General features: G+C 46.6%; 3 protein-coding genes across 9 annotated transcripts in view; 1 reads left to right on the top strand and 2 right to left on the bottom strand.

Annotated features, from left to right (window-relative positions):
* Positions 1 to 7,552, bottom strand: part of LOC100561730 (septin-4) — a 28,588-nt gene extending 21,036 nt beyond the window's left edge. The window contains exons 1-2 of one of the 7 annotated variants that reach the window (XM_062960527.1): positions 7,429 to 7,501; positions 83 to 190 (exon numbers count right to left, since the gene is read on the bottom strand). In XM_062960527.1, the coding sequence (XP_062816597.1) occupies positions 83 to 190; positions 7,429 to 7,431 (111 nt within the window). In that variant the 5' untranslated portion in view covers positions 7,432 to 7,501. Of the gene's footprint in view, positions 1 to 82; positions 1,099 to 5,195; positions 5,253 to 7,428 lie in introns of those variants that run through there. The other 6 variants (XM_062960525.1, XM_062960526.1, XM_062960522.1 and 3 more) reach the window with 6 other exon arrangements.
* A 720-nt stretch (positions 7,553 to 8,272) lies between these two features.
* Positions 8,273 to 12,970, bottom strand: part of LOC134293315 (uncharacterized) — a 6,239-nt gene continuing 1,541 nt past the window's right edge. The window contains exons 1-2 of the mRNA XM_062960517.1: positions 11,719 to 12,970; positions 8,273 to 9,131 (exon numbers count right to left, since the gene is read on the bottom strand). The exon at positions 11,719 to 12,970 is cut by the window's right edge and continues 1,541 nt beyond it. Coding sequence (XP_062816587.1) covers positions 8,902 to 9,131; positions 11,719 to 12,970 — 1,482 coding nt within the window. The 3' untranslated portion in view covers positions 8,273 to 8,901. The remainder of the gene's footprint in view (positions 9,132 to 11,718) is intronic.
* Positions 9,124 to 12,970, top strand: part of vps37d (VPS37D subunit of ESCRT-I) — a 19,419-nt gene continuing 15,572 nt past the window's right edge. The window contains exon 1 of the mRNA XM_062960528.1: positions 9,124 to 9,323. Coding sequence (XP_062816598.1) covers positions 9,309 to 9,323 — 15 coding nt within the window. The 5' untranslated portion in view covers positions 9,124 to 9,308. The remainder of the gene's footprint in view (positions 9,324 to 12,970) is intronic.

Raw genomic sequence — 12,970 nt, 5'->3', positions numbered from 1 at the left:
TTCTACATAGGAAACCCTAAACATGGGGTAAATAGGGACCGGATCTGCCGAGTGGGACCTAACTCCACCACGTGTGCCTTACTGCGTGCTCTCTCGGCATTTCGGGGGGCTCTTCGGGGTTGAGGGCTTGAAGAAGGGGCTTCTCTCGGAAATCTTCGGGGGGCTCCAAGGTCCCCTCCACTTCCGTCGCCTGCGTCAAGGATGGAGGGGGCAAAACAAACAGGGCAGGACATGTGTTCGGATTCAGGAGAGGAGAAAGGCGGGAAGGATGGAGCCGAAACGGAAGGAGGAAAAAGGAGCCGAAGGGACAGAAAAACAAGAAAAGACAAATGACGCTAAGCACAAACCCCATAGCGTCCCCGCCAGAAACAAAGAAGCAATGCCTGTATTTTTCTGAGGTGCATTTGTCAATATATGTATATGCACCAACTAACAGGATCATGATCCAAAATTATGTCCAAAACTCACTTAACAACGTGGATTTCAACCGGGAGAAATGTAAAGCAGAAAGAACAGAAATGCACAGATAAAAGGGTGGATGAGACCTCACAGAAGGAGATGTAGGAGTCGTGATGGATCGCAATAGCGTGATGCAGCAGCGAAAAAGGCCAATATGATTCTATGATATTTATTTCAAAATAGACGTTGTAAACCCCTTGATCTTGGAATGAGCTAAAGCTAATAGGACTGTATCTTTAGCCGGAGGCAAGCGTTATATTTCTAACATATTCATTTATTTACCGTATTTATATTCCGCCCTTCTCACCCCGAAGAGGACTCAGGGCGGATTACAATGAACACATATATGGGAAACATTCAATGCCAATAGACAAACAACATACAGTATAGACAGACACAGAGGCATTTAACATTTTTCCAGCTTCACGATTCCGGCCACAGGGGGAGCTGTTGCTTCACCGTCCACTAGTAGCTGTACTTCTTCATTCCTTTCCTTGTGTTTTGCTGGCAGTTTTATGGTGTTGTAAATTAGTTAAATTAGCCTACTGCATAAAGCGTACCTAAATTTCCCTACTTGACAGATGCAACTGTCTTTCGGGGCTGCTTAGGTCAACAGCAAGCCGGGCTATTTAATGGTCGGGGGCTTAACCCGACCAGGCTTTGAACTCATGACCTCTCGGTCAGTAGTGATTTATTGCAGCTGGTTACTAGCCAGCTGCGCCACAGCCCGGCGCATATGGCAGGATCTATTGAAGAGTTAACTGTTCTTACTATGTTGATTCTTTATTTTCTACGGGGCACAAATGCATGATGAATCTTGTTGTGTCCTTTGCCTCTGTGCCTGTCTCTGTCTTGGTTCTATGTGTATATGGGCATTGATTGTTTGCCCTATATGTATATAATGTGATCTGCCCTGAGTCCCCTTTGGGGTGAGAAGGGCGGAATATAAATACTGTAAATAAATAAATAAATAAATAAATAGGCTCTGTCAATAAGAACCATGGAGGGAAGTCCTAGTCCCACTCGGTTTTGCTTCGGTCAGATCTCAGCTGGGATAATATTAGGTAAAGTTTTCCCCTGACGTTAAGTCCAGTCGTGATCAACTCTGGGGGTTGGTGCTCATCTCCATTTCTAAACCGAAGAGCCGGCGTTGTCCATAGACACCTCCAAGGTCATGTGCATGGAGCGTTGTTACCTTCCCGCCAGAGCAGTACCTATTGATCTACTCACATTGGCATGTTTTCGAACTGCTAGGTTGGCAGGAGTAGGATAATATTACCTATGTCTATTTCCCTTCAAGAAGGATGTGGACAAGCAAGAAGCCCCAAAGGTCTGGGAACTACGAATCCCACGGAAGGATGTTTAGTTTGGAGAAGAGATGGTTAAGAGGGGATTTGAGAGCCATGCTGGATTCAAATTCCACGTAAACATTAGGAAGAACTTCGTGATGGATATGCTTGGCATCAAACCAGAAAGCAGAGGAACCTACGAGGCCAGATAGACATATGAAAATAAGCATCTTTCAGATCTATTTTTCCAAATGACAGGATAGGCAATGTCACAATTTGGAACTTGCGAAGTAATGTAAAAATTAAGGAAGGACTTAGGAACATTAGGAAGAACTTCCTGGTGAAGAACATCAAATGAATATGCTTGGCATCCAACCAGAAAACAGAGGAACCTACGAGGCCAGATAGACATATGAAAATAAGCATCTTTCAGATCTATATTTCCAAATGACAGGATAGGCAATGTCACAATTTGGAACTTGCGAAATAATGTAAAAATTAAGGAAGGACTTAGGAACATTAGGAAGAACTTCCTGATGTTTGGCAGCATCATAGGTCTCCTTCTCCAGAAGTTTTGAAGCAGAAGCTGGGTGGCCATCTCTCGGGACGCCTTGGATTGTGTCTTTCCGCCAGAAAGGGGTTGGACTGGATCGACTTTGGGGTCCCTTTCAACGCTGGGATTCTTTGAGTGTTCATTTTTGTGTACCATCTGGAACCAGGCATTGCTCATCCAAACTAATCAATATCGTTCATTACGTCTACATAATTGCTATCTCTCTGACCTTGGAGGGTTGGTTGATGCTTCGGGCCAAAAGCAGATGGATTTTATCCTTCTGCCCCCTCCAACGTGAGACCCAGTCAAGCTTCTAGTCCTCAAATGCGACACCACTTAAGTGTCGTAAAGGCCTTGATCCGCAACAAAAACGCAACAAAAGACTGCGATGATCGTACGAGGGTTGAATGAAAAGTAACGCCTCCACCTTCGTTACTTTGGTTTGGATAGGAATATTTTAATAAATCAAACACAGAATTAATCCTTAGAATGTGCTCTTTAACGACCACTATTCATTTTTCCACATAATCACCAGACAATTGGATACATTTCTGCCAACGATGAACACGTTTCCTGAAGCCGTCACAGAAGAATTCGACACTCGGTTTCCTCAACCAACATCTCACAGTCCCCATCATGCACAGATCTTCCGATAGCCAAGCAAAGCAATAATGTGACCCACATGTTCTTGTGAAATGCCGATTATGCTTGAAATTTCTCTCTGGGTGATACGTCAATCGTCCTGAATCAATTTGTCAACCTTTTGCTTGTGAAACTCGGTGGTTACTGTCACAGGACATCCAACTCTTTCTTTGTGACGCAAGTCAGATGTTCCCACCTCAACATCGTTATAATGTAAAGGACTCACATCAACGCAATTGCCATAAACAGCTTGCATTCTCTGATTAATCTCCTTTGGGGTGACACCTTTTGCTGTCAGGAATTCAATGACTGCATGTTGCTTAAGTCGCATTGACCGATCGTCTGTGCAGGGTTTCATACTTCACACTTTAACAACACAATCGTTCAATGCTAAGGCTTCCCCGTCTGCGCAGGGTTCCATACTTCCCACTTTAACAACACAACCATTCAATGCTAAGGCTTCCCCATCTGCGCAGGGTTCCATACTTCGCACTTTAACAACACAACCGTTCAATGCTAAGGCTTCCCCGTCTGCTCAGGGTTCCATACTTCGCACTTTAACAACACAACCATTCAATGCTAAGGCTTCCCCATCTGCACAGGGTTCCATACTTCGCACTTTAACAACACAACCGTTCAATGCTAAGGCTTCCCCGTCTGCTCAGGGTTCCATACTTCGCACTTTAACAACACAATCGTTCAATGCTAAGGCTTCCCCGTCTGCGCAGGGTTCCATACTTCGCACTTTAACAACACAACCGTTCAATGCTAAGGCTTCCCCGTCTGCACAGGGTTCCATACTTCGCACTTTAACAACACAACTGTATTTACAAGATCCGAGTGTCCGGGAAGCCTTTCATGAATGGCGGATAACAGCAACAAGCGACAAGGAGACCCAATGTGCCAAAAGGATGTCCCTGTTCTGACTTATTTACACATTCAACTTCGGATCAAAGCTACAGAACCAATCTTGTTTGCTACATCCCACCAGTGTCCTCTTCCAGATGGCATGTTTTGAGTACGCAAAGGCGGTACCCAAAATTATCTTGTGTGGGGAGCTTCCAACGCCAATCCAAGACGCGCAGATTCATGCCGTCTTTGACCCAAATACATTGGGTGGAGAATCCAAGGTTTCGCAAGTTTTTGATTAAAAAAGAAGTCTCCAAGGGGCCGAACGCTTTCGGGGCATTTCGGAAGGATTCGGACCCGGGATCACCCTTCTTTATGGGACATATTTTGGCACAAAAAGGAATTCGGTTTGAGAGAAACCGAGAAAGAATCTGTCTCTCCCTTAACCCTTTCCTACCCTTTCTATGATTCTAGGAATCCCAACGCTTCACGTTGAAACCGGAGCAATTGCCACGAAGGAACGGCTTATCAAACTACAACTCCCAGGTCCATTGCTTTTCTTTATGAGATGCACGGAAGCCGAACATTGAATCCTATAGGGCTCTGTAGATCATTGCCAGTGCTTTACAATGACTCCTATAGGGCTCTATAGGTCATCGAAATAGAATCCTATAGGATTCTATAGGTCATTGAAATGAATCCTATAGGGCTCTATAGGTAATCAAAATGGGATCCTATAGTGCTCTATGGATCATTAAAATGGAATCCTATAGAACTCTATAGGTTATCATAATGGAATTATATAGGGCCCAATATGTCATCAAAATGGGATCCTATAGGGCTCTATATATCATTGAAATGGAATCCCATAGGACCTTATATGGAATGGAACCCTATAGGGCTCTATACATTGTCAAAATGGAACCCTATAAGGCCATATAGCTCATTGGAAAAGAATCCTATAGGGTTCTATATGTCATCGAAAAATAATCGTATTGAAAAATAATCCTATAGGGCTCTATATGTCATTGAAATGGAATTCTATAGAACTCTATACATATTCAAAATTGAATCCTATGGGTCATCGAAAAGAATCCTATAGGGTCCTATAGGTAATTGAAAAAGAATCCTATAGGCTCTATACGTCATTGATAAAGACTCCTATAGGGCCCTATAGGTCATTGAAAAAGAATCCTATAGGCTCTATACGTCATTGTTAAAGAATCCTATAGGGTCCTATAGGTAATCCTATAGGGCTCTATACGTCATTGAAAAAGAATCCTATAGGGTCCTATCGGTCATTGAAAAAGCATCCTATAGGGCTCTATAGATCACTACCACTGCTTTATATGGAATCCTATAGGACCTTATACTCAATGCCCGTCACCCTTCGCACCCAGTACCTCTGGCTCATCCTCCGCCTGCTCCGAACGGAACGATGCCATCCTCTCCTCCAATGTGGCAAATGGGACGCTTCACTATAGGGATGGCCATTTAAAAGGGGACGGAAGTGGGGCAAAGGAGGGGGGAGTGGGGCCTGGGTTTCTCATTGCCCCGAGGCAGACGCTTCGGAAAATAGGACATGGCCAGCAACCCGACAATGATCCTGAGATCGAAAATCATGGGCCGCTGTCATTCGGAGGCCTCCAAAAGGCGGATATGGGATTGTGTGGCCTCCCAATATGACATTTTAGCCTCAGCTAAAACTATAATTCCCTTAGCCACGACTAGGCCAAATTACAACTCCCATAGCCGCGACTGGCCCAAACTACAACTCCCATAGCTACGACTGGGCCAAACTACAACTCCCATAGCCATGACCGGGCCAGACTACAATTCCCTTAGCCATGACTGGGTCAAACTACAACTCCCATAGCTGCAACTGTGTCAAACTACAACTCCCATAGCCATGACCGGGCCAGACTACAATTCCCTTAGCCATGACTGGGTCAAACTACAACTCCCATAGCTGCAACTGTGTCAAACTACAACTCCCATAGCCATGACTGGGCCAAACTACAACTCCCATAGCCGCAACTGGACCAAACTACAACTGCCATAGTCGTGACTGGGTCAAATTACAATTCCCATAGCCACAACTGGGTCAAACTACAACGCAACTGGACCAAATTACAACTCGCATAGCCACAATTGGGTCAAACTGCAACTCCCATAGCCACGACTGGGCCAAACTACAACTCCCATAGCCGCGACTGGGCCAAACTTCAATTCCCATAGCCACAAATGGGCCAAACTTCAACTCCCATAGCCACAACTGGGTCAAATTAAAACACAACTGGGCCAAACTACAACTCCCATAGCTGCGACTGGGTCAAACTACAACTCCCATAGCCACGACTGGGCCAAACTACAACTCCCATAGCTGCGACTGTGTCAAACTACAACTCCCATAGCCATGACTGGGCCAAACTACAACTCCCATAGCTGCGACTGGGTCAAACTACAACTCCCATAGCCACGACTGGGCCAAACTACACCTCCCATAGCCGTGTCTGGGCCAAACTACAACTCCCATAGCCGCGACTGGGCCAAACTACAACTCCCATAGCCGCGACTGGGCCAAACTACAACTCCCATAGCTGCGACTGGGTCAAACTACAACTCCCATAGCCACGACTGAGCCAAACTACAACTCCCATAGCTGCGACTGTGTCAAACTACAACTCCCATAGCCACGACTGGGCCAAACTACAACTCCCATAGCTGCGACTGGGTCAAACTACAACTCCCATAGCCACGACTGGGCCAAACTACAACTCCCATAGCTGCGACTGGGCCAAACTACAACTCCCATAGCCACGACTGGGCCAAATTACAACTCCCATAGCCGTGTCTGGGCCAAACTTCAACTCCCATAGCCGCGACTGGGCCAAACTACAACTCCCATAGCTGCGACTGGGTCAAACTACAACTCCCATAGCCACGACTGAGCCAAACTACAACTCCCATAGCTGCGACTGTGTCAAACTACAACTCCCATAGCCACGACTGGGCCAAACTACAACTCCCATAGCTGCGACTGGGTCAAACTACAACTCCCATAGCCACGACTGGGCCAAACTACACCTCCCATAGCCGCGTCTGGGCCAAATTACAACTCCCATAGCCGCGACTGGGCCAAACTACAACTCCCATAGCCACGACTGGGCCAAACTACAACTCCCATAGCTGTGACTCGGTCAAACTACAACTCCCATAGCCACGACTGGGCCAAACTACAACTCCCATAGCTGTGACTCGGTCAAACTACAACTCCCATAGCCGCGACTGGGCCAAACTACAACTCCCATAGCCAGGACTGGGCCAAACTGCATCCATCCTAGAGGACCTTGCCAAACTGCAACTCCCATGTCCCATAGCATTGAGTCATGGCCATTCAAGTGATGCCAAAGCACCTCCTGGAGTATGACCTTGCGGTGTCAGTCTCTCTCTCTCTCTCTCCGGCCTTCTCTGCGGGGCTGGCGTGTCCCTAAAGCAAAGGGAGCCCCCACCCCAGCAAAAGGGGAGCGATTGTTGCGCATGCGCGGCTGAGGCTTCCCCCCAAAGGCTGGCGGGGGAAAGAGGTCCTTGCACCGGGTGGGGTGGAAGCGGAGTGGGTTCGGATGTGGGTCTTACCATGCCAGGAAAGGGGGGCCCGGGACTCCCTGCGAGGCTCTGGGCTCCGGATTCAGCGGCTGGAGGGCTTGGGGATCACGTGACCCGCCCAGGCTCCTCCCCTTTCCCTCCTCCCCCCTCCCCCCGCTGCGTGACGGAGGACACGGCGCCCCTGAGCATGTGCAGAGCGCCGCCAAGGCCTCCCGGGAGCTCTCCCAGGTGCTGAAGGGAGACCCAATAGAAAGGAAGGCTTCAGGAAGGAAGGAAGGAGAGAAGGAAGGAAGGAAGGAAGGGATGAAGGAGGAAACGAAGGAAGGAAGGAAGGAAGGAGAGAAGGAAAGAGAGAAGGAAGAAGGGAAGGATGGAAGGAAGGAAGGAAGAAAGAAAAGGAAGGAAGGAAGGAGAGAAGGAAGGGAGGGAGGGAGGGAGGGAGGAGAGAAAGAGAAGGAAGGGAGAGAAGGAAAGAAAGCAGAAGAGGAAGGAGAGAGGGAAGAGAGAAAGAAAAAAGGAGAGAAAGAAGATAAGAGCAAGGAAGGAGAAAGAAATAAAGAGAAAGGAAGGAGAGAAGGAAGAAAAGAAGGGAAATAGGAAGGAGAGAGGGAGGACGAGAAGGAAGGAGAGACGACATTAAGACGAGAAGGAAGGAGTAAGGAGGAGAGAAGGACAACAGGAAGGAAAGTGGAAGAAAGGAGAAAAGAAAGGAAAGAGGAAGAAGAGAAGGAAAGAGGGGGGAAAGAAAAAAGGAAGGAAGGAAGGAGGGAGGGAGGGAGAAAAGGAAGGAAAGAAGGAAGAAAGGAGAAAAGGAAGGAAGGAAAGAGGAAGGAGGGAGAGAAAGAGAGAAGGAAAGAAAGCAGAAAAGGAAGGAGAGAGGGAAGAGAGAAAGATAAAAGGAAAGAAGGTAAGAGCAAGGAAGGAGAGAAAGAAATAAAGAGGAAGGAAGGAGAAAAGAAAGGAAAGAGGAAGAAGAGAAGGAAAAAAGAAAGGAAGGAGAGAAGGAAAGAGGGAGGGAAAGAGAAAGAACGGAGAGAAGAAAGGAAGGAGAAAAAAGGGAAAGGAAGAAGGAAGGGAAAGTGAAAGGAAGAAGAGAAGGAAGAAAAGATAAGAGGAAGGAGAGAAGGACAAAAGGAGAGATGGAAAGTAAGAGCAAGGAAGGAGAGCAAGAAGTAAAGCGGAAGGAAGGAAGGAAAGAAGAAGAAGAGAAGGAGAGAAAGAGAAAGGAAGGAGAAAAGAAAGGAAATAGGAAGGAGAGAAGGAATTAAGAAGAGAGAAGGAGAGAGGGAATGTAAGAGCAAGGAAGGAGAGAAAGAAGTAAAAAGGAAGGAAAGAGAGAAGGAAGGAGAAAAGGAAGGAAATAGGAGTGAAAGAGAGACAGAAGGAAAGAGGCAGGAAGGAGGAAAGAAAGGGAGGCGGAAGAAAGAAGGAAAGGCCCATCAATCTCTCCAAATGAAATAAAAAATGCCGGGAAAGATTGGCGCTGCTTCCAGACTCACTTCTTCATCTGCAAGTTGCCGGGAATGGTCCGTTTCCAACCGAACCGACCACCGGATCCAGGACGCAGCCAGAAGAACGAGGAGAGCAAGAGAGAGATCCGGTTGGAAGAAGAGGCACCAAAAATGAGAACCCGAGGGCTGGAGGAAGCTCCAAAAGCCGCCCAGCCCTGGCCTCCAAAACGTACCCACCTTTCAGCCACCACAGGATGTCTGTGTTCATCGAGTCGGAGACATCTGGGAAAAGAAGGATATTGGCTTGAAAAACACAACATGGGAAAGGAATCGAAACAGGAGTCAAGAGCGTGATGCAGCAGCTCAAAAGGCCAACGCGATTCTAGGCTATATCAATACGTGATATGATTCTCAAGCTTATAAGGACACCTGGGTTGCCATAAGAGCAATGTTGCAGAGATGGGAAACATGCGGGTAAGAGCAAACCTATTAAAGGAATGACTTTTGGCGGACATGGAAATGCTGGAAATGTTCAATGGGAGACAGCCAACAGGAAGGAGGAGCTATGATATTATATTACGATATAATACTAATAATACAATATAATAATATTAATCTATATATATATATGAAAGGGTAATGAAATTTCGGCCTAGGACAAAACAACAAAACTACACATCCCAGAAACACTAAACTTGGCAGCACAACCCCTCATCCATGCCTCTACATTCATACAACAAAAAGAAAAATATAGTCCTAATTAGAGGGAGAGGAATAATTGTTTTTATCCAATTGCTGCCAGTTAGAAGGCTAAGCTCCGCCCACTTGGTCTCCTAACAACTCACTCAGCCCAGGGGACAGGCAGAGTTAGGCCTCACTTAGGCCTCTTCCACACTGCCTATAAGATACAGATTATCTGATTTGAACTGGATTATATGGCAGTGTAGACTCAAGGACCTTCCACACAGCTATATAACCCATTTTTAATGGACTTAATGTCAGGGGAAAACCTTTACCCTTTACCTTAACTACCACCAGTTCCTCAATACTTTATTTCCTATACCACCAGACTTCTCCACAGCAACGCATGGCCGGGCACAGCTAGTTATATATATTTTACATGTAATATTACTAATAATATTACAATATATTGATATAGTACAATATAGTAATTTATTGCTAGTATTGTGCTATGCTAATAATATAATATTGTATGTAAATTTAATTTGTAAGCCGCTCTGAGTCCCCTTCGAGGTGAGAAGAGCGGGATATAAATATAGGTAGTAAAGGTAAAGGTTTTTCCCTGACGTTAAGTCCAGTCGTGACCGATTCTGAGAGTTGGTGCTCATCTCCATTTCTTAGCCGAAGAGCCGGCGTTGTCCGTAGACACCTCCAAGGTCATGTGGCCATTGGCATGACTGCATGGAGCGCCCTTACCTTCCCACCGGAGCGGTACCTATTGATTTACTCACATTGGCATGTTTTCGAACTGCTAGCTTGGCAGGAGCTGGGGCTAACAGCGGGCGCTCATTCCGCTCCCGGGATTTGAACCTGGGACCTTTCGGTCTGCAAGTTCAGCAGCTCAGCGCTTTAACACACTGTGCCACCAGAGGCAGTAAATAAATACTAGAAAATAATAAATAAATAAATAAAGTAGTAAATAAATAAATATGGATCCAAGCTCTTTGCAGGAGCTCTCCATGGTGCTGAATGTTCCTCACCATGGCGAGCTCCTACGATGTGTGATTTCCCTCCTAGAACTGGGAAACTATTGAATTGGGATTGCAATCGTTCATATATTTCAGGGTATAGGGATATAGGAAGGGATATAGAAAGAACAATTACACTAGACAAATGGGAAATAATTTTGGGGGGGGGGGGAGTTAAATTATACATACGCCTATGACCTGAAAGAAAATTGGTTGAAGATGTTTTACCAATGGCATATGACACTGAAGAAAATAATAAAATTCACAAAAGACAAGAATATCAAATGCTGGAAATGTGAGAAAAGCGATGGTACCTATCTATATATGTGGTGGTCCTGTGAAAAAATAAAACCCTATTGGAGAGAGATACATAACAAGTGTCAGAAGATTCTAAAAAATCAAATTGCTTTACTCCCAGAATACTCCCTATTGGGGATGTCTAACATGCAATGGGAAAAGAACGAAGATAAAATATTTACATATTTAACAACCGCAGCCAGAATAGTGCTTGCCAGACTATGGAAACAAAAAGTAATACCAAATAAAGAGGATTGGATAAAGAAAATATGGGATATAATGAATATGGACCAATTAACCTTTCTACTATCAAGAACACAGAACAAACCAAAGACGATGACAGACTGGACGCAGTAAAGGATTGGATGAAGAACGAAAAATTAAAGTATTGATATAACGCCCATTAACAAACTGAGACAAGTCAACTATTGAAGATGGAAAACAATAGAATAATATTACAATATATTGATATAGTACAATATAGTAATTTATTGCTAGTATTGTACTATGCTAATAATATAATATTGTATGTACATTTAATTTTAAGCTGCTCTGAGTCCCCTTCGGGGTGAGAAGGACGGCATATAAATGTAATAAATAAATAAATATGAACCCAAGCTCTGACTGGCTTTGCAGGAGCTCTCCATGGTGCTGAATGTACTTTTGTAAGAGTTCCTCACCATGGAGAGCTCCTACAATGCGTGATTTCCCTCCTGGAACTGGAAAACCATTGAATTGAGAGTGCAATCGTTCATATATTTCGGGATGCAAGTTAATTTCTCGAATTAATTTCTCGATATTTCGGGATGCAAGTTAATTTCTCGAATTAGTAACCGAGCATGGCCCAGTTACTCGGAACGTACCCACGAAGAAAGCACTGAACCTGTCGGGCTTCCCCTTCAACGGCTTGAGCAGCTTGTCAGCTTCGTGACTGGGACCCTCGCACTCGGACCTCTGCTTCCTGTGATCCCGGATGAACGGGCACTCAAGGGGAGGCGATGGCGGAGACAGGTTGTCCCTTGATCCGAGCGGATCGTCCAGGGCGACCTCGGATTCCGCCGGCGAGGCCAAGGTGTCCTCCATGACGTCCGGCGACAACGAGCAGGACAGCCTCTCCGTCCAGTCTGGCGTGCTCCTCTCCACCCAGTCCGCCGCCGGCAAACTGCGGCTCCTATCGGTCCACCCCGATGTGGGTGGACTCTCGTTCCTCTCCATCCAATCTGGAGTGGGTAGACTCCTGCTTCGGTCCTTCCATTGCTCCGTCAACCCCTGTCTCGGTGATGTCCATGGTGAACTGAGATCTTCTTGGAGTAACGGCCACCAAGTTGAGTGAGGCCCGAACTTCGCCAACCCTCTTGGCGGCAACGACTCACCACCCACGGCAGTCTCCGGATATTGCAACGGTCTCGGACTCGGGGTCTTGGTCTGGCGTGTTGTCCTGGACTCTCGATAAGGCTCCGTTTGGGTCGCCGTGTTCATGCCGGCTGTCCAAGACGGCTCCCGTGACCTCTCTCTGGCCTCGTGGCCGAACAAACGCCGGTGCTCGGCCTCCAACTCTTCGTGAAGGAGGCATCGGTATCCTGCCTCGCTTTCAGAAAGACTGGAGGGCCGCCGTTCTGTCTGGAAGCAGCGTTGGTGGATATTTGGCGGCGACTCGGATCGGAGGGCAACTTGGTGGGACGATTCAAGGACGGTCGAAAGTGTCCTCCGCCGCTCGGCCTCTTTCAACAAGGAGCCTCGGTGTGACGTTGGGAATTGGTTATAAGATATCTGGTGGGCCTGTATCTCCGGCAGAGCGGGCCGCTTTGGGTCCTCTTTGGGTTCCGTTTGGAGGGAGCTCCTTTTTTCGCCAGCATCCGGGAAAAGAGTAATCTCTTGGAACATGTCTGGAGACAAACGGTTACGGGCCTCCATCTCTTGGTGGAGCTTGCACCGATATTCCGATTCACTTTCCGGATGATAAACCAGACGTCTTACTGTTCTGCCTGGCTCGGACCTGGTTACTGCTGGGCCTGGTTCGGTCCTGGTTACCATTGAGCCTAGTCTAGGCCTGGTTAATGTTGGGCCTGGTTCGGGCCTGGTTACCATTGGGCCTGGTTCAGGCCTGGTTACCAA

The sequence above is a fragment of the Anolis carolinensis genome, unplaced genomic scaffold (genome assembly GCF_035594765.1).
Source record: "Anolis carolinensis isolate JA03-04 unplaced genomic scaffold, rAnoCar3.1.pri scaffold_7, whole genome shotgun sequence".
NCBI lineage: Eukaryota > Metazoa > Chordata > Lepidosauria > Squamata > Dactyloidae > Anolis > Anolis carolinensis.
The sequence above is the reverse complement of the archived record's forward strand: the minus strand, read 5'-3'. Positions and strand labels throughout refer to the sequence as shown.